This window comes from Pelophylax lessonae (assembly GCF_965119305.1).
Source record: "Pelophylax lessonae genome assembly, chromosome: 1".
In the NCBI taxonomy this organism is placed as follows: Eukaryota; Metazoa; Chordata; class Amphibia; order Anura; family Ranidae; genus Pelophylax; species Pelophylax lessonae.
In genome coordinates, this window is record NC_138768.1 from 222,816,743 (window position 1) to 222,837,465 (window position 20,723).

At 42.3% G+C, this 20,723-nt stretch overlaps 1 protein-coding gene across 2 annotated transcripts in view; it reads left to right on the forward strand.

The window, feature by feature from the left end:
- HECTD4 (HECT domain E3 ubiquitin protein ligase 4) overlaps positions 1–20,723 on the forward strand; it is a 335,164-nt gene that overhangs the window by 113,762 nt on the left and 200,679 nt on the right. For both annotated transcript variants that reach the window (XM_082265115.1, XM_082265116.1), the window contains exons 10-13: positions 4,944–5,057; positions 6,481–6,621; positions 11,240–11,472; positions 13,432–13,577. In XM_082265115.1, coding sequence (XP_082121241.1) covers positions 4,944–5,057; positions 6,481–6,621; positions 11,240–11,472; positions 13,432–13,577 — 634 coding nt within the window. The remainder of the gene's footprint in view (positions 1–4,943; positions 5,058–6,480; positions 6,622–11,239; positions 11,473–13,431; positions 13,578–20,723) is intronic.

Consider the following 20,723-nt stretch of genomic DNA (forward strand, 5'->3'; position numbering starts at 1 on the left):
CTCGCAACTGGTTTTCCAGGTTTACGTTGGTCAGTATGGAGCGCAGTCGATTACAGTGGTAAGTTTTGAAAAGTACTGCTGGTGGGTACTGCTGGCTCAGGCTGGTACTGCTGGCTGGTCCAGCTGGGGGTACTGCTGTCTGGTACTGATGGCTGGTCCAGCTGTGGGTACTGCTTACTGGTACTGCTGGCTCAGGCTTGTACCGCTGGTGGGTACAGCTGGCTGGTACCGCTGGTGGGTACAGCTGGATGGTACCGCTGGTGGGTACAGCTGGCTGGTACCACTGGTGGGTACAGCTGGCTGGTACCACTGGTGGCTACTGCTGGCTGGTACTGCCGTGGGTACTGCTGGCTCAGGCTGGTACTGCTGGCTGGGACTGCTGGTGGGTACAGCTGGCTGGTACTGCCGTGGGTACTGTTGGCTCAGGCTGGTACTGCTATGGGTACTGCTGGCTGGAATTACTGTGGGTACTGCTGGCTGGTACTGTGCTGTGGATACTGCTGGCTTAGGCTGGTACTGCTGGCTAGGGGTGGCGCCGCGCTGGAGGAAGATGGAGGCAATGCTTCCTGTATTGGTCACAGGCGGATTGCATTTGATATCACTCCACCTGTGACTCACTCCGACTGTCAGGACGGAGCTGGAACCATACAGGAAACATCGGCTCCATTCTGACAGCTCAGCTGAGAAACACAGACTCAGCGGCAGGGGGGCTGGACCAAATGACTACCCCTGCTCTAGACCATCTGAAATCACAGGGAGTGATTACAGAAATTCTAGCCAACAAGAAGTTCAGGGGCTTCTACTCAAACCTTTTCATACTCCCCAAACCAAACGGAGACCTATTCTGGATCTCAAGGCCCTAAATCAGATTCTAAACATTTGCCTGTTTCGAATTGAGTCAATTCATTCAGTCGTTGCTTCTCTGCGAGGAGGAGAATTTTTGTCATCCATAGACATCAAAGATGCGTACCCATGAGTGCCAATTTTCCGGGCCCATCTAGGGATTCTGCGGTTTGCAGTGGGAGACCGCCATTTTCAGTTCGTGGCTTTGCCCTTCGGGTTAGCCACAGCTCCACGTGTGTTCACAAAAACTCTGGCTCTGGTATTGGCAATACCAAGATCTCAGGGGATAGCGATTGTAGAATACCTAGACTAGCCTGCTTCAAGTCTAAGCCAGAATGTGTCCCAGTCAGTTCAGTCTTTAGAACGTCTGGGTTAGGTTCTGAACATGGCAAAGGCAGCGTTACAGCCGCTTCAATGTCTTGAATATTTAGGTCTCCTTTTGGACACCGTGCATGCAAAGGTGTTTTGTCGCCAAGAAACGTCAAGGACGTGAAGAATCTTGTCCGGATTGTAAGAGGGAAGAAATACCCTTCTGTACGCCTTTGCAACTGAGGTACTTCCAGTATGGGAGGGGTTATATAGAAGGGGACTTCCTGTCTTTTTGGTTTGCCAGTGTCCATTCACCTATAGGTGGCGTGTAACCCAGATAGTAATTATTATGGCTGCTCTGTGTCCCGTGATGAACTCCAAAAAATGCATTTTACAGGTAAGAATGTAGGAAAATCCAATTATTTTGTGTTTCTTCCATTTGCGAGAATTCCCACCAACTCTCATCACCCTCTCACCAAGCTGCTTGGCGATGGTCTTGTAGCCCAGTGTTTCTCAACTCCGGTCCTCAGGGCACACTAACAAGCCAGATTTTAAGTATTACCTTGGGGCGATGCAGACTAGAATACTGCAATCACTGGGCAGCAAATGATATCACCTGTGATGTATTTCAGTTATCTTATAAACCTGGCCTGTTAGTGTGCCATGAGGACCGGAGTTGAGAAACACAAGCTGAGATTAGGAGCACTACCTTTAAGAGAGTGCTCCAAAAATCAGCTTATTACCTGTATAGAGGACCTTCTGGCGGCCAGAAATCTTGCTGATTGATCGGGGATTAAATACTTATTTCACTCATTAAAATGCAAATTAATTTATAACTTTTTTTAAATACATTTTTGTGGATATTTTTGTTCTGTCTCTCACTGTTAAAATAAACCTACCATTAAAACTATAGACTGATTATTTCTTTGTCAGTGGGGAAACAAATACTTTTTTTTTCCCTCACTATAAACATTACACAGGAAGTTCTTTGGCTCCATTCTGGAGAATTAGCTGGGGGTTCAGGCATGGATGGGCAGAGAGATCAGAGCATACAGCTCCAACTCTGCATTCCCAGTGCTGCCTGCCACAAACACAGCAAAACCGAGAACTGATCACTCCTAATTAACAAAGGAGCTTGCGCCATCTTTTATGTTTATAAGAGTGGCGCATGCTTGTGCTTGCACCGATGTTTAATTCTTCCATTCTCTCTTCTCTTTACTGTGGTGTTGGAGGGAGGTATAGCTGGTTTAAATATGATATAATATGAAAGAGCCAGTAGAAAATGATGTAGGTTGTTCACATTTCACAGTAGCTACTATGGCATAACTTTCTCTCATCTTGTTGTAAAACTTCATGAATGGTTTGCCTATTTATAGTCAACTTTAGGGAATTATCCCAACAGATTATCTTTGGGTGGAGTTGTCTAGATTCAAAATTTGATAATCCTAGTATGTGTACTGTATGTATGAATGTGAGTAGGGACTAATTAGATTGCAAGCTCCTTGAGGGCAGGGACTAATGTGAATGTACAATATATATGTGTAAAGCACTACATAAATTGACAGTGCTATATACAGTCAGAATATTGGCACCCCTGCATTTCTGTCAGATAATGCACCACTTCGCCCAGAAAATTGTTAAAATTACAAATGTTTAGGCATTCTCATGTTTATTTCTTTTGTTTGTATTGGTATGACACAAAAAAGTGGAGAAACAAAAGCCAAAATCTGACACATTCCACGCAAAACTGCAAAAATGGAGCAAATAACTGAAATCAATAGAGATGCACCGAAATTTCGGCTGCCGAAACATAGCCAAAAATGGTGTTTTCGGCATTTTGCGGATAAGAGGAAAAGGTGCAGACAATGGCGTTGAAAACGCACAAGATTTTGCCATAAATGCACAACGATTTTATCGAGAATTTATGGCGATTTTACTGTGATCTGACTGCAATTTTGCGCTGATTTTTTTTCACCATTTTACTGTACTTATGGCCTGTTTTTCATAGGTCATGTAGTTCAAAAACATAACACGAGTGCGTTAATGATGCATTCTTGCTGCATTTTTAATGCATTTAACGGGAAGGTGCCTTTTTGGTGCAGTTTTTTTTAACTGACCAAAAATAGCAACAAGCTAGATTTTTAACACCACAACAGAAGCGCAACGGACCAGTGTAAAGACATACATGACATTTTTAACGGGATACATTTTTCTTGAGCTTTTCATTCGCTAAAGGTGCTAATAATGGCCGACAAATTCATATTCATTTAAATTGATATTAATTTAAAAGTCGAATATAAAAACATAAATATTTTTTAAAAACTACCATTTTCAGCCAAGTGCATCTTGCATTTTCGGTTTTGGCATCAAAGTTTCCATTCCACGCACCTCTAGAAATCAATAGTTTCCTGTAACCATCAGTCAGTTTCTTACACCTCTCTGCTGGAATTTTGGACCACTGTTCTTTCGCCAATTGCTCCAGGTCTCTCAGATTGGAAGGGTTTCTTTTCCTTTCCTTTTGTGGACATCTCTCCACAGATGCTCTATGGGATTTAGATCTGGACTAATTGCTAACCAGTTCAGTACTCTCCAGCACTTTGTCTTAAACCATTTTTGGGTGCTTTTTGGCAAGTGCTTTGGGTCCCGCTGTAAGACCCATTATCGCTGACGGAGACCCAACTTTCTGACACTTGGCCCTACCTTGCGCCCCAGAATTCTTAGTCTTCAGATTTCATAATGCCATTCACGCAGTCAAGACATCCAGTGCCTAAAGCAGCAAAGCAACCCCCAAAACATCAGTGAACCTCCACCATGTTTGACTGTAGGGACTGTATTCTTTTCTTTAAAGGCATCATTTCTTTTTCTGAAAACAGTAGAATGATGGGCTTTCACCAAAAAGCTGTCATTTTGTTTAGTCTGTCAACAGCACATTCTCCCAAAAAGTACGTTTTGGCAAACTCTTTGATCAATTTTTTTCTTTCGTCCGCGTCCAGGAAGATAGGCTACAGTGCCATGGGCTGTAATCTTCATGACAATGTTGTGCACAGTGGACACAGGAACATTAAGATCTCTGGAGATAGACTTGTAACCTTGAGATTGTCCATGCTTTTCCACAACTTCTGTTATCAAACCCTCAGACAATTCTTTGCTGCTCTTTCTCTTCTCCATGCTTCATGTGGCACTCAGAGACACACAACAGAAAGGTTAACTAAATTGTTTCCTCATTTTAACTGGTTACAGGTGTGATTTCTATATTGTCAGCATCTGTTAGTTCATACAGGTGAATTTAATTGCAAAATACAGGAGCATCACAAGCTTGGAATTTCTTACAATTTTGAGAGCGCCAATAGTTTTGTCCAGTCCATTTTTGGAGTTTTGCGTGGAATGTGTGATTTGGCTTTTTGTTTCTCCACTTTTTTTGTGTCATACCAATAAAAACAAAAGAAATAAAAATGCCTAAACATTTGTAATTGCATCGATTTTCTGGGCAAAGTGGCGCATTATCTGACAAAAATGCAGAGGTGCCAATATTTTTGCCCATTACTAGGTACCAATAATAAATATATTACATATAGGGAGTACTTTTTAATGAAAAAGGAAAAACTGGTGCCTTGTCGATTTGTCGTATAACATGTACCCTGTTATAAGTTTTTTGTTAGGGTTTTTCAATGAGTCTTCACATGTTTCATTTTTATAAACCAACAATAAGTTTGTCGTGATCTGAAAATACTGCATGTTCTCCAAGAGTTCTGCTTTTTCATATGAGCTAAATCATCACATCTCTGTTGCAGTTCTTGCTTCCAGTCTGGTGTTTAACATTTCTGATGGGCAGTTCACAAACCGAGCCGACCTCATTGATGCTGCTGGCAGCTCTCTTGGACGTGGAGCACTAGTAACTGGACTTGGTAAGACATTTTAGCTAAGACTATTTTATATGGTGTTTAGTCACCTTCATAATTGCCCTTTTTTACTTAGTTGTAAGCCAGGAGTGGGGCATAATTATAAGCCTTGTCTGCTGTTTGGATTGCCATTGTAAAGATTGCCCTCACTTCCTGTCCTGGTGACACACACCAACCGGGACAGAAACTAAGAGGAAATAGTGTAAGTGGAGTTTACAGCATTAAATAGGTGAGGTATAAACTCTACTGTGATGATATGCGTGGCCAGACCACTGCCCTTCTCACCAACTCGTGTCAAAAGACTAGTCGGCATCACTCCCCGCTGTCAGTTATGCAACAATGACACTCTAAGCTGCGCCCTGCACAATGATTTTTCAGCTTGCGGGTTCACAATCTAAGTGACAACAGACTGAGAGTAATTGTCACTGGGTTAAGGTAATGAAGCAGTTAACCCTTTAAACTACCACCACCCGCTTTACCGAAAGCCAGCAAGAACATTTCACAAGCTTAGCAAAAACGGTTATAAAAAATAAACATCTGTACACACGCTGTCACCACAGATAGGTATATTCATATTCATAAGACACAGGTTCTTTTTGTTTTCATTAGCATATATAGAAATAATTTTAACACTTTTAAAATAATTGTTTAATAATAAAAACGTAAAACAAATGGTGTAAATAAAATATGTACAAAAAAAGATATTACAAAGAAATAGAGACTGCAAGCACAGAAGATAAAGCGGTGAAAAATGAAGAATACTTGCAAGTCCTGTTTCAGCAGACGTTTAGTATGTGAGCAAGGTGATCTATTGGCTCTCCTAACTTGACAGGTCATCTTTTGCTTGATGGTACATGAGAGCTGCCAAAATATGGATGCATTCCACTTTTCTTCACATCAAGGGGGGTGGTGACAGAGACCATCTGAGCAATCATCTGGTCTAAGGTGTGGTTGGTGGGATGGCACCACGTTTATGACCAAGTCCCAGATATAGTTTTCTATAAGTATTCAAATCTCTGAATATTTGTAGGTTACAGCCGGCTATCCTGCATATTATTGTGCAGCATGTAATTTGCTCCAAAATGGTTATAGATATAGCTGTAGGTATCTGTTAAAACTCCTGTCACTCAAGTGTGCAAGTCAGACATTTTTATTAGGGTTTTCCAGACTGAAGTGAACAAAATGGCTGCTACACATACAGCTATTAATGTGCCTAGTACACACGACCATTACATCTTTCTCTGTCTACTAAAAAGTGTATTTAAGGCTGTTTGTGTGAAAAATTAGCTATCCCCTCACTTTTCATCCCAGTGACACCTGCCCATCTGATAGTTATATTTCAACCATGTCGTCCTGAAATATAAAAAAGTTTTAGCAATAGTTGTGCTTTAATGATTTGATTTTTTTTTTGTTTGTGTGTGTTTTGCAGGAGCTTGCTATGATACTATGAATAACATGATCTGGACCTGTTCCAATGATTACATTGATCAGTGGTGTAATCCAGGGAACCAGGCCTTCCATGTGGTTTGTCAGCGATTAGGGGTTACTCACATCATTGCTGACCCAAAAGGTAAGGTTTATTGATTGCTTAAACATTGGTACCTTTTGCTCTGTTATCTCTATATTGAGTCCAGTGGTTACCATTCATTTTTAGTAGTATTTGTGTCAGCTCGTTTAGTGATCACCGCACTATCATTCCGGGCTTATGTGCTTCGCTCCAGATGCAACTGTTTTCTCCCTCTAAACCAGAGAAGTTATTTTGCATCAGCATAAAATATTCTAGGAAGAGTTTGTGCAGAACTGGGTAAGAATGTAAGGCTGGCAATATATTATACAATTCTCTTGTACAATCTTCCCTTAGTTACCAAAACCATATAATATGAGGCTAAACCTAAACCCTTTCAATTTGTATGCTATCAGACAGGCCCCTGCACTACGTAGTTCAAGGTAAATCTAAAGGAAATTGAATAGGAAAATTTTATAATATATGGCCAGCTTTAAGGCTAGTACACACTAGTATTTTTTTTTTTTTTTCAACCCAGCAGGACTGAACGAAAAAATCCGGAGGAGCCGATGTACTAACTAACCAATGTTAGTACAGCTACCTCCTCCGCTGTTCTATTGTGTTCTGATCGGCAAAACACTCTGGTCAGCACTCGCGCTGATCGGAAGCCGATCGTCAGACTTTTCCTGTCATGACCCTTTCACAGAAGCCGGCCTGGCTGCAGCACACACGGGCCGAATGTCGACCGGTTTCTATTGATCCAGCTGATGCCATCCGACATTCGGCCTGTGTGTTCTGGGCTTCTGACTGGATTTAGAACTGCGTCTGGTTATACTAACCCTGGGAGAAGAGGCTTTTTTTTACCTTGAGGGAGTCAGTTACATAATTGGTATCTTAAATCATTGTAGGTAAAAGAAGATTCTTACAGAGCAGCTGAAAATAACATTCCTTTCAAAGTTTGAACAACATGGTTTCCACTGTCCTTAGTAGCAGGGCATTGCTAATCCAAAGTATGTCAGTGCAGAAAGTCTAAGCCGCAGGGGTGTCCAACCTTTTGACCTTCCTGGGCCACCATGTAAGAGGAGTAAATGTTTTGGGCCACACTTAAATATACTAACAATAAGGATAGTGGATAAGCAGAAAAAGTCAGACAGATCCCAAGTTAACGATCACTGATATAGATAATGTACCTATCTGAGTAATAACACATCATTTTTTTTTTTGTAATATTTTTTATTGTAAAGTAAATCAGGGCAACATAAAACTAGTGTGATATTGGACACTGTCTTTGATAAATGAACACATCAGTATCTGGTTGGATGGAAGTAGTTGCCATTCTCAATGAATTCTCAAGGTGGCAGTCTTTATTATTGATTGGACCCTGGGCAAACATTTTCTTGGGCCCTCCCAAATCCACTTATCAACTATTCTCTGGCAGTGCGGGCTCAAAGGGCAGCTGCTTTAGGCCCCACAACAATGACTGGGCCCGAGGCAGCTGCCCCTTTTGCCCTGCCTTAAAGACGGCCCTGTGCTAGTCAGATATTTTGGATCTATTTTTCCCTTCCTGTGCTTCATCCTTGAAAACAGGTGATCACAAATATAGGTGCTGCCAAAAACTGATGACATGAATAAGGTGTGATTGTAAAGACCCTGTCCAATTTTTATTGGCTGCATGTGTTTTCAAATGTAAACACGTTTTCTTTAAAAATTCCCCTAAAAATCAACATTTTATAAATAAGTTTACGATTTTGTGTTGAGCTGCATTCATAGCCATCTTGGGCAGCAGGTTGGACACCCCTGGTTTAAGGCATTGTCACTAGTCATGTGTGCATTTACCAGAAAGTGTCATACATGGGATGTTTGTGACCATAGCCATTTTGACACTTTTCCAAAAAAGGAATAAAAGGTCAGCTACTGTATTACTGGTACATATATTTGAGATCCACAGAATATTGTGTTTTGCCTGATACAGAAAATTTTGACGTGAACCTTTTGTGGAATTTTAATAGAAAAGGTCCTCACAAAGAACAGACACATCACAATATCTGCCATTACCTGTTTTCAAATTAAGTCTTGTCTATGCTCTTCTCTGATTTAGTCTCACATTGTTACTGAGGCCTGACTTTCACTGACTTCATAGTTAATCCTTGGCAACTCCCATTAGGGAAACTGTCATTGGACGGGGGGATTGAGGCAATTCGAACAAAATAGAGGCCAACGCAATGATAATAGATAATATCTTGTTGTATCCATTTCTTGGCAGGTGATTACACTGTAATTTGTAGAAAATCTCAGGGTGAGAGGCTGCAACAGGGGGGCTAATTTATGTTAAACATTTGGGAAAATAACAAAGAACTGCATAGACTCCCACATTTACATGATTGTGTCATCTTTGGGCCAACATCTCAGTCTAGGATAAAGATGACACAATCTAGGATAAAGATGCTGATCCTTGATAATGTCTGAAAAAGAATGGTCAGGGGGAGTACTGTGACCTCTGTGAGAGCTAATAAATATCTGTAATTTTTAAGGTTCCAAATAACCTAATTGTATAGCACAGGGGTCCTCAAACTATGGCCCTCTAGTGGTTCAAGAACTACAATTCCCATCATGCCTAGTCATGTCTGTGAATGTCAGAGTTTTACAATGCCTCATGAAATGTGTAGTTCCGCAACATCTGGAGGGCCGTAGTTTGAAGATCCCTGGCTTGGATATTCATAGACCCTTGGGTTAGTTATTTACCCTAAGGTCCCTAGCTCACATTCCTACATATACATACTAATGCTAATTTAGGCAGGAGCCAATTACCTACCGGCATGTCTTTGGAGTGTGAGAGGAAGCCCACGCAGGCATAGGGAGAACATGCGAACTCCAGGCAGGTAGTGCCATGTTTGGTTCTTGGCTGCTGCACTCAGGTAATTGGACACTGGCAAAGCTATTAGAACACCTATTACCCTACTCTGAGATACCAGTTTTTGGCTAGTGTCCTGTAGGTGATGGACTAGGGTCCTGACATCATCAAGATCAAAGCGTGTAATACGTGATAGCAGCCTTAGCCTAACTCCATCATGGCCATATGCCCGACAAGTTTTTGCCCAAGGACTAAGCCCTGTGGGGGTGGGAGAAACATGTCGAGGGGTGTAGCCTGGATGGAGTTAGGCTGAGGCCGCCAACATGTATTACACGGCGGGTTTGTAAGGTGTGCAGTGGCTGAGATTTTTCTCTGTTTGTTCTATCATGTAGTGGGTATCAATTTAAATCAAGAATTGATATGGAAATTCAAGTGCATATAAAGCCATTTTTTGGGGGGGGAGATTTTTATTGTTATCCAGAACTGTGTTAGAGAGATTGTTTTTTCACTTTATGTCCTTGTAACAATGTTTTAGCAGACAGGAAGCAAGTAGAACTGGATCTTGTAATAGTTAAGTAAATATAAGAAAATGCCTCGATAGGTGGATGTTAGTCCAGAGAACTGGACATTACTAGTCAGGTGACATGTTTTATGCAGACTTCCTTGGTAATGCTCACATGTAATTCTGAGCCTCCCTGATTAAAGTAATTTGAATGCATAGAAGATCGTGGTGGGCCAGGAAAAGTGAGACTGGGAAGGAAAGATTTAGATGATGCTGAGAGTCCTCCAGCCAGAAAGTGAGACAGGCTGATGCCTAATGTCTAACTTGACGCAACTTCTAATGCAGCCTGCGAGAAGATAGGAATGTGTAGTAGAATCAGAGTAAACAATCTCCTTACAGGAGAGGGGCCTGTACAACCGTTCAAGGCTCAAGCTAAGGCTGGAGTTAAGCTTTGGTGTATTAGGATTAGCTGTTGGCCATTTTGTACTGACTGGTCAGGGCAAGAAACCTTATTTCTCTTACATCCTCTGACAGTCGCCGCCCACTCATTCAGTCTTCACCAATGGGTATTGACCTCTTATCCATAGGAGCAAGCTAGGCATAAGACTTGTTAGGCTCCATGTACACGGGACGCTGGAAATGGCCGTTTAGGAGCTGTTGGGCGTTTTTTTCAGAAGCCCCTGAACCTATCTACATTTTATCTTATCTGTCCATGTACACTGGGTCGTTTACAGTCATTTGCAGGCAGTTGCGTTCAGGGACTTTTTTTAGAACGCAATTATTTGCGTTCGAACGTGTGTTTCCCGGCGTTTCAAACGCACAAACGCGTCCGAACGCGATGACCCGCGTCTAGCGTTCGCGTTTTTCCATTTTAAAGGGGAATAACTTTTTTGACCTCTAGGAACGGTTCTAAACACAAACGCTGCTAAACGCCCGCTAAACGCGGGTACAAACGCGACTGAACGGACGTTTCAAACGTCCTAAAAATTCCAGCATTCAAAGGGACTTTTAACAACGTCCCGTGTACATGGAGCCTTAAAAACAAAGTAATTTACATAGACACACCTATGGGGGCTGTCCCACTGGTCCAATACCCCCCCTGCTATCAGCCATCCCAACTCAGTTTGTGGTCAGGGCAAGAAACCTTATTTATGTATGTTGCACCTATGACTTCAATACATCTTCCCTGAGGAATATTTGTTTGGAGCTCCTTAATGAAGTAATAAAATGGTTTTATAGGAAAGGAACAATCATAAGAAATCGTAGCAGTTGACTTGTTGGCTATGTCTTAAACCATTTAGCCTATGTAACCTTTCCTTTCACTTTTTCAGGGGAGGCTGTCACCACAAATGAGGTTATAAACCAACTACTTCATCATGTTGGAGCCATGTGTATTCACCAGCTCAATCTCTTGGCTAACAGCAATAACTTACCAATAACAACGTTCCTGGGTAAACAGCATCCAATTGAATCACACCATCTAAGTAGCATATGTGACATCATGGAGAAAGCTATGGTCAACGGGGATAAATGTATCATCCGTTGCATCCTTGTGGTATTTCAGGTAAACTGTTTTTATTAATGATTTTAATAATGATATTTTTTGTTCTGTGAAGTGTTCAGGTAGACTTTAGATTGGTCTTAACCACTTAAGCCCCGGAAGATTTGGCTCCTCAAAGACCAGGCCCTATTTTGTGATTCGGCACTGCATGACTTTAACGGACAATTGCGCGGTCGTGCGACGCTGTACCCAAACAAAATTGACTTTCTTTTTTTCCCCACAAATAGAGCTTTCTTTTGGTGGTATTTGATCACCTCTGTGATTTTTTATTTTTTGCGCTTTAAAAAAAAAAAAAAGACAATTTTGAAAAAATAACAATATTTTTCACATTTTTTTTATATGAAATTCCCAAAAAAAAAAAAAAAAGTAAAAATCAAAATTTTTTAACATTTTAGACCAATTTGTTTTCTGCTACATATGTTTGGTAAAAAAAAAATCGCAATAAGCGTATTTTGATTGGTTTGCTCAAAAGTTAATTTGTTTACTAACTACGGAAAAGATTTGTCATTTTTATTTTTTTTTTTTTTTTTTTTACTAGTAATGGCGGCGATCTGCGTGTTTTTTTTTTGGTTTTTTTTGCGGGACTGCGACATTGTGGAGGACAGATCGGACCCCTGACTGACATTTTTGACACTTTTGGGAGTACCAGTGACATTACTACAGTAATCAGTACCAGTGACATTACTACAGTAATCAGTACTATAAATATGCACTGTTACTGTCAAAATGACACTGGCAGGGAAGGGGTTAACTTTATTGGTGATCAAGGGGTTAAGTGTGTCCCTAGGGGTGTGATTCTAACTGTGGGGGGGCATGGCTTGTGATGTAACCACAGAGACATACGATCTTGCATAGCAGGATCGTATAGTCTGTGCACTTACATCAGGGAGAATGACAGAAGGCTGTGTTTACATCAGCCGTCTGTCTTTCTTCTCCCTCTCCTGCAGGAGATCGCGAGTGAGCGGCGGACATCGGAGCCGCCGGTCACTCGCACGCGTGCGCTCACCTCCTCCAGGCGGCTGAGCGAGTGACGTACCCCTACGTTACTTTGCCCAGCAGCGACTGCCTGCCGCAGTATATCTGTTATGTGGTTAAGCAAGTAAGCTCTAACCCCTGGCCAATTTCTTCTTTTATTTCCTTGGAAACAAAGAGTAGGCCTATCTCATTTATCCCTTTCTAAAATAAACTTCCATCTAATCATTTAATGTTTATATTAAGGCTTACCTATAGGTAGTGTAAATATATCCTAAACATGCACAGTTTAGGAGATATTTATTGACCTAGCAGCCAGTTAGGTCACTGGCGCATGCGCTCTGAAGGAACTGCCGTCCGTGCCGTTCTTCTGAGTATTGCGCCGTGACTGGCCGCTCCCACGCGTATGCGGGAGAGTAACATCATCGCTGCTCTGCCCAGTCACAGAGCCGGAGCCCGGAAGAAAGACTGATTATAGATGGATGCTGCTTCCAGCGATCACTTCACTTGAACGCTGCGTTTTCAGGTAAGTTTAACATAATGTGCTAGTATGCAATGCAATGCATACCTTTATGCCTTTGCCTTGCAGGTAAGTAAAAAAAAAAAAAAAAGTGCAGCGGTCTACACCTGCTTTAAGCTTGCTGGGAAAACTTGTGTTATGGGGATTGATCCTTTGTGTTCTCAGCGATTTGTAGGAAAGATGTTTATCACATGTCAACTGCATGCTGTTAGTGTGGCTGTCAAATTTGGACCAGGGACTGTGTCTGTACAGCCGCTGTGTCCCAATAGACATGAATGAGAATGCCTGCTTGCGGATGCACAGGATGCAAAGACAGCCCTTCGCACAGGTGAATGTACAGTATAAGTACTCCCATGTAACTAAGGCCTAAATGTGCTTTAACACCTACCTGGGAGTTTAGTTTAAGAATTATACAATTGTTTCTTGAAAATTAGTTGAACAATTAAACTATGGGCATGCTCTTTTTTTAGGTTGTGTTTAAGTTTTTCCTGAACCCTCAAACGGAGAGGAACAGAGAGACGATCCGCAGGGCTGGTTTATTACTATGGCAGCTGCTTATGGCACCAAAGGACCAAATTTGCCCGGAAATCCAGAAGGAGGTTTGCCTAGCAATTAGGTTAGTTTTAAAGGGCTGCAGCAGCACAGACCGTACTTAATTTTTTTTTCCAATCGTTATTGGTTTAGTTTTCATGCTGATTTTCATTTACTATTGTATGTACTCTTAGCAAAATTGAAAATCCACCAAAAAAACGAATCCTGGATCTGTTCAGATTTCAAATTAGGTATTAATATTGTGGGATGAGTAAACTTCTCAGCATCCTCCTCTAATGTGTTCATTATAGGTGGGTTTGACTTTTAGGCTGCATTCATACTTGTGCTTGCCATTAATTGTTAATGGCACCCCAAATGCTGCCAGCAACACATAACAGAAGTGCAAACTAAGCTCAACGCTCTTAATAGGTGTGGGAGCTACTTAATCTAAATGGGCTGCCCTGTGTATTGTGCAGAAAAAAACGTGCATTTATGTGACGCTCATATATCAATGGGGCAAAAAATCTTGCATAAAAGTAGTGTGTACAGCAAGCTTTTGCAAAGCTTTAAAGCACTTTCATTGAAACATTTTTAAAGCACCATTGTGCTGCTCACACGAGCAGCCAGTGGCATCCACTAGTGAGAATCTGTTAGTTTTTCCTGGCTGAGTTACATGCACACATTGTGTGGGAACAAAGGCAGCTGTCCGATTTGATCATCATTGCCAGACACCACAGCTGTTTGCATGTAACTGCTTATCTGAACAATTACAATCTAATCGAGGCTCTGACTTAGCCTGGATGCAGATCATGTGCGTTTAGGGACGATGTTTCTGCAGAATTTCTGGCTGCATGCAAACTGGTCACAACTTATCAACCAGTTTGTATGTAGCCAGTGCAGAGAGCATGCTTCCAAAGGCGGCATTTAACAAACTGTCCTCCCCCAGCTGCCCGTGTGAATGAAGCCATATACGGAGTGCTCATTGTCACTCTAAAGCTTAACTCTGGACTTGGGTCCGACCCCCCCCCCCCCCCCCTCCATAGTAGCCACTGCACCTTAAAAAAAAAGATTTACTTGCCTTGTTCAGCCACATTGTCTTGTCTTCCTCACCCTTTTCTTACTCTGGTGGTGCATAGGTACTAAATTCTGCAGTAAGTGGTGCAACATGATAAGGTGGCATTTTTCTGTGACCCAAGGGCAGGGGCAGAGCCTTGAATTCCTGAGTTTGCAGGAAGTGATTTAAGTGATATTGGGAGTCATTCAACCCAGAAGAGAACAGGTGCTAGATCGGTGAGCAGGGGAGTCTTTGAGGGGGGATAGTGCTGGAGATGGGGTGAGTATAGGAGCCAGAGCTGCTTTCTTATATTTTAAGAGTTGTGGGGCTATTCACTTGGCAGTTAGAATATAAACCAGCATAAAGCAAGCCTAGGTCCTCATTTAACCAGTATTTTAGTGCCAGATGCATCAAGAATCTAGCATTATCCTGCGGTTTGATTCACAGGGGGGTGCAGATGCTCAACCTGTATGAACGGAGTGATTACTTGTGGCTAGGTACGAATTAAGTGATTACCCCGTGAATGCAAACAGCTTGCCACAGCTGACACTAAAATCCCACATATTTGAGGCCTAAAATTTTCCTTGAAATTAACTTAAATAGAATTTATTGTGGTTTCCCAATATTTTGCAAATAATAATTAAATATGGTCCTAGCCATAAAATACTTGGCTCAAATTATGCTTTTGGTACTGAACATAATACAGGGGAAAACACTATACGTGTTTCCTTTTTGAAAGCAACATTTTGGACAGATAGCTTGACGTTTTGCTGTATAATTTTCTTGATTCGTCGTCAAAATATTTTATAACCTATGATTGTAAACTGCAGCAGCAAAGGACCTTGACCTTAGTGTAGATATTTATGGCTATGTTCTGGCACTACTGATGTGTTAAGCCCTGTCTCCATCAGTGCAACCCTGTGATCAGTCTCTTCAGAGTATATACCTTCTCACTAGGAATGTGTCCCATTTTATACTCTTTGAACCCCCTTTTCCTCAGGACATTGTATTCATATATATATAATATGACAATTGTGCCTCTTGCTACAACTAATTTATTTACACACACATTAGCCTCTGATTGTATTAGTTCACATACAGTATCTCACAAAAGTGAGTACACCCCTCACATTTTTGTAAATATTTTATTATATCTTTTCATATGACAACACTGAAGAAATGACACTTTGCTACAATGTAAAGTAGTGAGTGTACAGCTTGTATAACAGTGCAAATTTGTTGTCCCCTCAAAATAACTCAACACACAACCATTAATGTCTAAACCACTGGCAACAAAAGTGAGTACACCCCTAAATGAAAAAGTAAAAATGTATCCAAATGTGTCAATATTTTTTGTGGCCACCATTATTTTCCAGCACTGCCTTAACCCTCTTGGGCTTGGAGTTCACCAGAGCTTTATAGGTTGCCAATGGAGTCCTCTTCCCAATGACGACATCATGAAGCTGTTGGATGTTAGAGACCTTGCGCACCTCCTCCTTCCGTTTGAGGATGCCCCACAGATGCTTAATAGGGTTTAGGTCTGGAGAAATGCTCGGCTAGGCCATCACCTTTACTCTCAGCTTCTTTAGCAAGGCAGTGGTCCTCTTGGAGGTGTGTTAGGGGTTGTTATCATGTTAGAATACTGCCCTGCGGCCCAGTCTTTGAAGTGAGGGGATCATGCTCTGCTTCAGTATGTCACAGTACATATTGGCATTCATGGTTCTCTCAATGAACAGCACTCATGCAGCCCCGGACCATGACACTATCACCACCATGCTTGACTGTAGGCAAGACACACTAATCTTTGTACTCCTCACCTGGTCCCACCACACACGCTTGACACCATCTGAACCACATAAGTTTATCTTGGTTTCATCAGACCACAGGACATGGTTCCAGTAATCCATGCCCTCAGTCTGCTTGTCTTCAGCAAACTGTTTGCAGTCTTTCTTGTGCATCATCTTTAGAAGAGGCTTCCTTCTGGGACGACAGCCATGCAGAAAAATTTGATGCAGTGTGCAGCGTATGGTCTGAGCACTGACAGGCTGACCCCCCCCACCCCTTCAACCTCTGCAGCAATGCTGGCAGCACTCATACGTCTATTTCCTAAAGACAACCTCTGGATATGACGCTGAGCACTTGCACTCAACTTCTTTGGTCGACCATGGTGAGGCCTGTTGTGAGTGGAACCTGTCCTGTTAAACCTCTGTATGGTCTTGGCCACCATGCTGCAGCTCAGTTTCAGGGTCTTGGCAATCTTCTTATAGACTAGGCCATCTCTATATAGAGCAACAGTTCTTTTTTTCAGATCCTCAGAGTTCTTTGCCATGAGGTACCATGTTGAACTTCAAGTTACCAGTATGATAGAGTGAGAGAGATAACACCAAATTTAACACACCTGCTCCCCATTCACACCTGAGACCTTGTAACACTAACGAGTCACATGACAACAGGGAGGGAAAATGGCTAATTGGGACATTTTCACTTAGGGGTTAGACATTAATGGCTGTGTTGATTTATTTTGAGGAGAAGGCAAACTTACACTGTTATACAAGCTGTACACTCACTACTTTAGATTGTAGCAAACTGTCATTTCTTCAGTGTTGTCACATGAAAAGTTATATTAAAATATTTACAAAAATGTGAGGGGTGTACTCACTTTTGTGAGATACTGTATGTTTTCCATAAATTACTTTTATTTCTTCAAAGTAATTATTTATTAAAGATAAGATGTGTTGATTGCTTCATGAAGAACATCATTCTGCTGAATTTAACCCCTTCCGTACCGCGTCATGTAAAATGACGTCGGCACAAATCCTTTCTCGATCCGGGCCGACGTCATATGACGGCGCCCGGATCTCCCCGCTACTGCGCGCCCCCGGGGGCGCGCAGCGCGGCGATCGGGGGTGAGGCTCGTCCCTCGGACTGAGCCCAACCCCGATCAAGGTAAACAGCCAATGAAATTGGCTGTTTACCACGTGATCGGCTGTGTCAATCACAGCCGATCACATGAGCGGCTCCAGCGCGAGCCGCTCGTTCCTTCCTTAATGCGCGCCCCCGGGGGCGCGCAGCGCGGCAATCGGGGACGAGGCTCGTCCCTCGGACAGAGCCCATCCCCGATCTAGGTAAAGAGCCAATGAAATTGGCTCTTTACCACGTGACCGGCTGTGTCCAATCACAGCCGGTCACAAATGTCATCAGAGAACACGGTAACTAGCTGTCACCGTGTTCTCCTCCTCACACACTGATCCTGTGTGAGGAGGAGATTGTGGTAACAGCTAGTTACCAATCATAGTGCACCCCAACCACACTGATTGCCCCCCCCCCCCAATAAAGAGCACCTGTCACTAGCCCATCAAAGTACCCGAGTACCTGTCACCAGCCCATCAGGTACTCAGATGACAGGTACTCGGGTACTCTGATGGGCTGATGACAGGTACTCTGATGGGCTGGTGACAGGTACTCGGGTACTCTGATGATGGGTACTCGGGTACTCTGATGACAGGTACTCAGGTACTCTGATGGGCTGGTGACAGGTACTCGGGTACTCTGATGACAGGTACTCGGGTACTCTGATGATGGGTACTCGGGTACTCTGATGACAGGTACTCGGGTACTCTGGTGACAGGTACTCGGGTACTCTGGTGACAGGTACTCAGGTACTCTGATGACAGGTACTCTGATGGGCTGGTGACAGGTACTCGGGTACTCTGATGACAGGTACTCTGGTACTCTGATGACAGGTACTCTGGTACTTTGAGTACCCGTCATCGGAGTACCCGAGTACCTGTCACCTACCCAACAGAGTACCCGAGTACCTTCCACCTGCTCATCAGAGTACCTGACACCTGAAGTACCCGAGTACTTGCCACCTGCTCATCATTACTCATCAGTACTCATCAGTACCCATCAGTACCTATCACCTATTAGTATCAGTACTGATCATCCGTACCCATCAGTACAGTATCAGTATCACCTATCAGTATCAGTACTACTCATCAGTACCTATCACCTGCCTGTCACCTGCCCATAAGAGTACCCGAGTACCTGTCACCTGCCTATCGGAGTACCCGAGTACCTGCCACTTGCTCATCAGTACCAGAGTACCTGTCACCTGCCCAGCAAAGTACCCGAGTACCTGTCACCCTTCATACAGCCACCATGTCTAAGTCCAAAAAGGTTAACATACGTCGTCCGTTTAAACCTAAATACCGGTGTTATGGCAGCAGATAGCTGCCATAACCCTGGTATTTTTTTAAACGGTGGACGGTTGGCTTTCCGATAAGGGTGGTCCCAGCGGCAGATTCGCCGCGGGATCACCCTTCCGGGGTGGCGGAAGAGGTGCCCCCCCCCCTCCCGCTGCATTCTGGTCCTTTTCCCTGCTTACCGGACCCGCCGGCAGCGGGGAAAACGATCCGGTCCCAGATCCTCACAGACAGGATGTCGAGTGAGGGCAAGCTTGCCCTCACTCGACTCTATGGTCTTGGAGGACCGGAGCTACGGCAAACGTCGTTGCCTAGCAACCAGTTTAAAGGTCCCTTTTTTTTTTTTCATTTTATTTAATTTTTTTTTTATTTTTTTTTTTTTATTTTTTCTATCTTTTAGTGTACTTGTGAGATCTGAGGACTTTTTGACCCCAGATCTCACAAAAAAGAGGTCCTGTCGTGCCTTTTTCTATTACAAGTAATGTTTACATTTCTTGCAATAGAAATAAAAATGATCAATTTTTTTTTTTAAAAAAAAACAGTGTAAAAATAAAAAATAATAAATAAAATAAATAGTAAAAAAAAAAAAAAAAAAAAATTAAAGCGCCGTGTCCCCGCGAGCTCGCGTGCAGAAGCGAACGCATACGGAAACCCCGCCCACATATGTAAACAGTGTTCAAACTACACATGTGAGGTATCGTCGCGATCGTTAGAGCAAGAGCAATAATTTGAGCCATAGACCTCCTCTGTAACTCTAAGATAGCAACCTGTAGAAATTTTTACAATGTCTCCTATGGGGATTTTTAAGTACCAAAATTTGTCACCATTCTGTGAGCGTGCGCAATTTTGAAGCATGACATGTTGGGTATCTATTTACTCGGCGTAACATTATCTTTCACATTATGGAAAACAATTGGGCTAACTTTACTGGTTTCTTATTTTTTAATTAAAAAAAGTGATTTTTTTCCCAAAAAATTGCGTTTGGAAGACCGCTGCGCAAATACGGTGTGATAAAAAATATTGCAATAATCTCCATTTTATTCTCTAGGGTCTCTGCTAAAAAAAAATATATAATGTTTTGGGGTTCTAAGTAGTTTTCTAGCAAAAACAACTGATTTTAGCTTGTAAACACCAAATGTCAAAAATAGGCCTAGGCAAGTGGCTAGGATGCATGATGATGCTCCTTGGATGTTTAGGCCCCTCTATATGGCTAGGCTGTGAAAAAGTCTCACACATGTGGTATTGCCATACTCAGGAGGAGTGGCAGAATGTATTTTGGGGTGTCATTTTTGCGATGTACATGCTATGTGTTAGGAATATCCTATAAATTGACAACTTTGTGTAAAAAAAAAAGTTTTTATTTTTTTCCCACATTTTCCAAAAACTTGTGGAAAAAAATGACATGTTCAAAGGACCCATAATGCCTCATAGAATATACGTTGGAGTGTTTGCTTTCCAAAATGGGGTAATTTTGTGGACTTTTCCATTGTATTGTTGCTCTAGGGCCTTGAAAAGTGTGATAGGTAGTAAGAAAGTTTTATGTGTATTTATGCTCCTAAAACGCCTTATGGTGCTACTTGGACGTGGAGTCTCTTTTTGTGGCCAGGCTGTGTAAAAGTCTCACACATGTGGTATCACCATACTCAGAAGGAGTAGCAGAATGAATTTTGGGGTGTCATTTTTGCTGTGTACATGCTATGTGTTAGAAATAGCTTATAAATTGACAACGTTTTGGGAAAAAAAAAGAAAAAAAAATGTTTTCTTCATTTTCCCAAGAATTGTGGGAAAAAATTATAACTTCAAAAAACTCACCATGCCTCTTACTAAATACCTTGGACTGTCTACTTTCCAAAAAGGGGTCATTTGGGGGGTATTTGTACTGTCCTGACATTTCAGGGCCTCAAGAAAGGAGATAGGCCATCAGTACATCTGGTGTGATCAATTTTCAGTAATTGGTACCATAGCTTCTAGA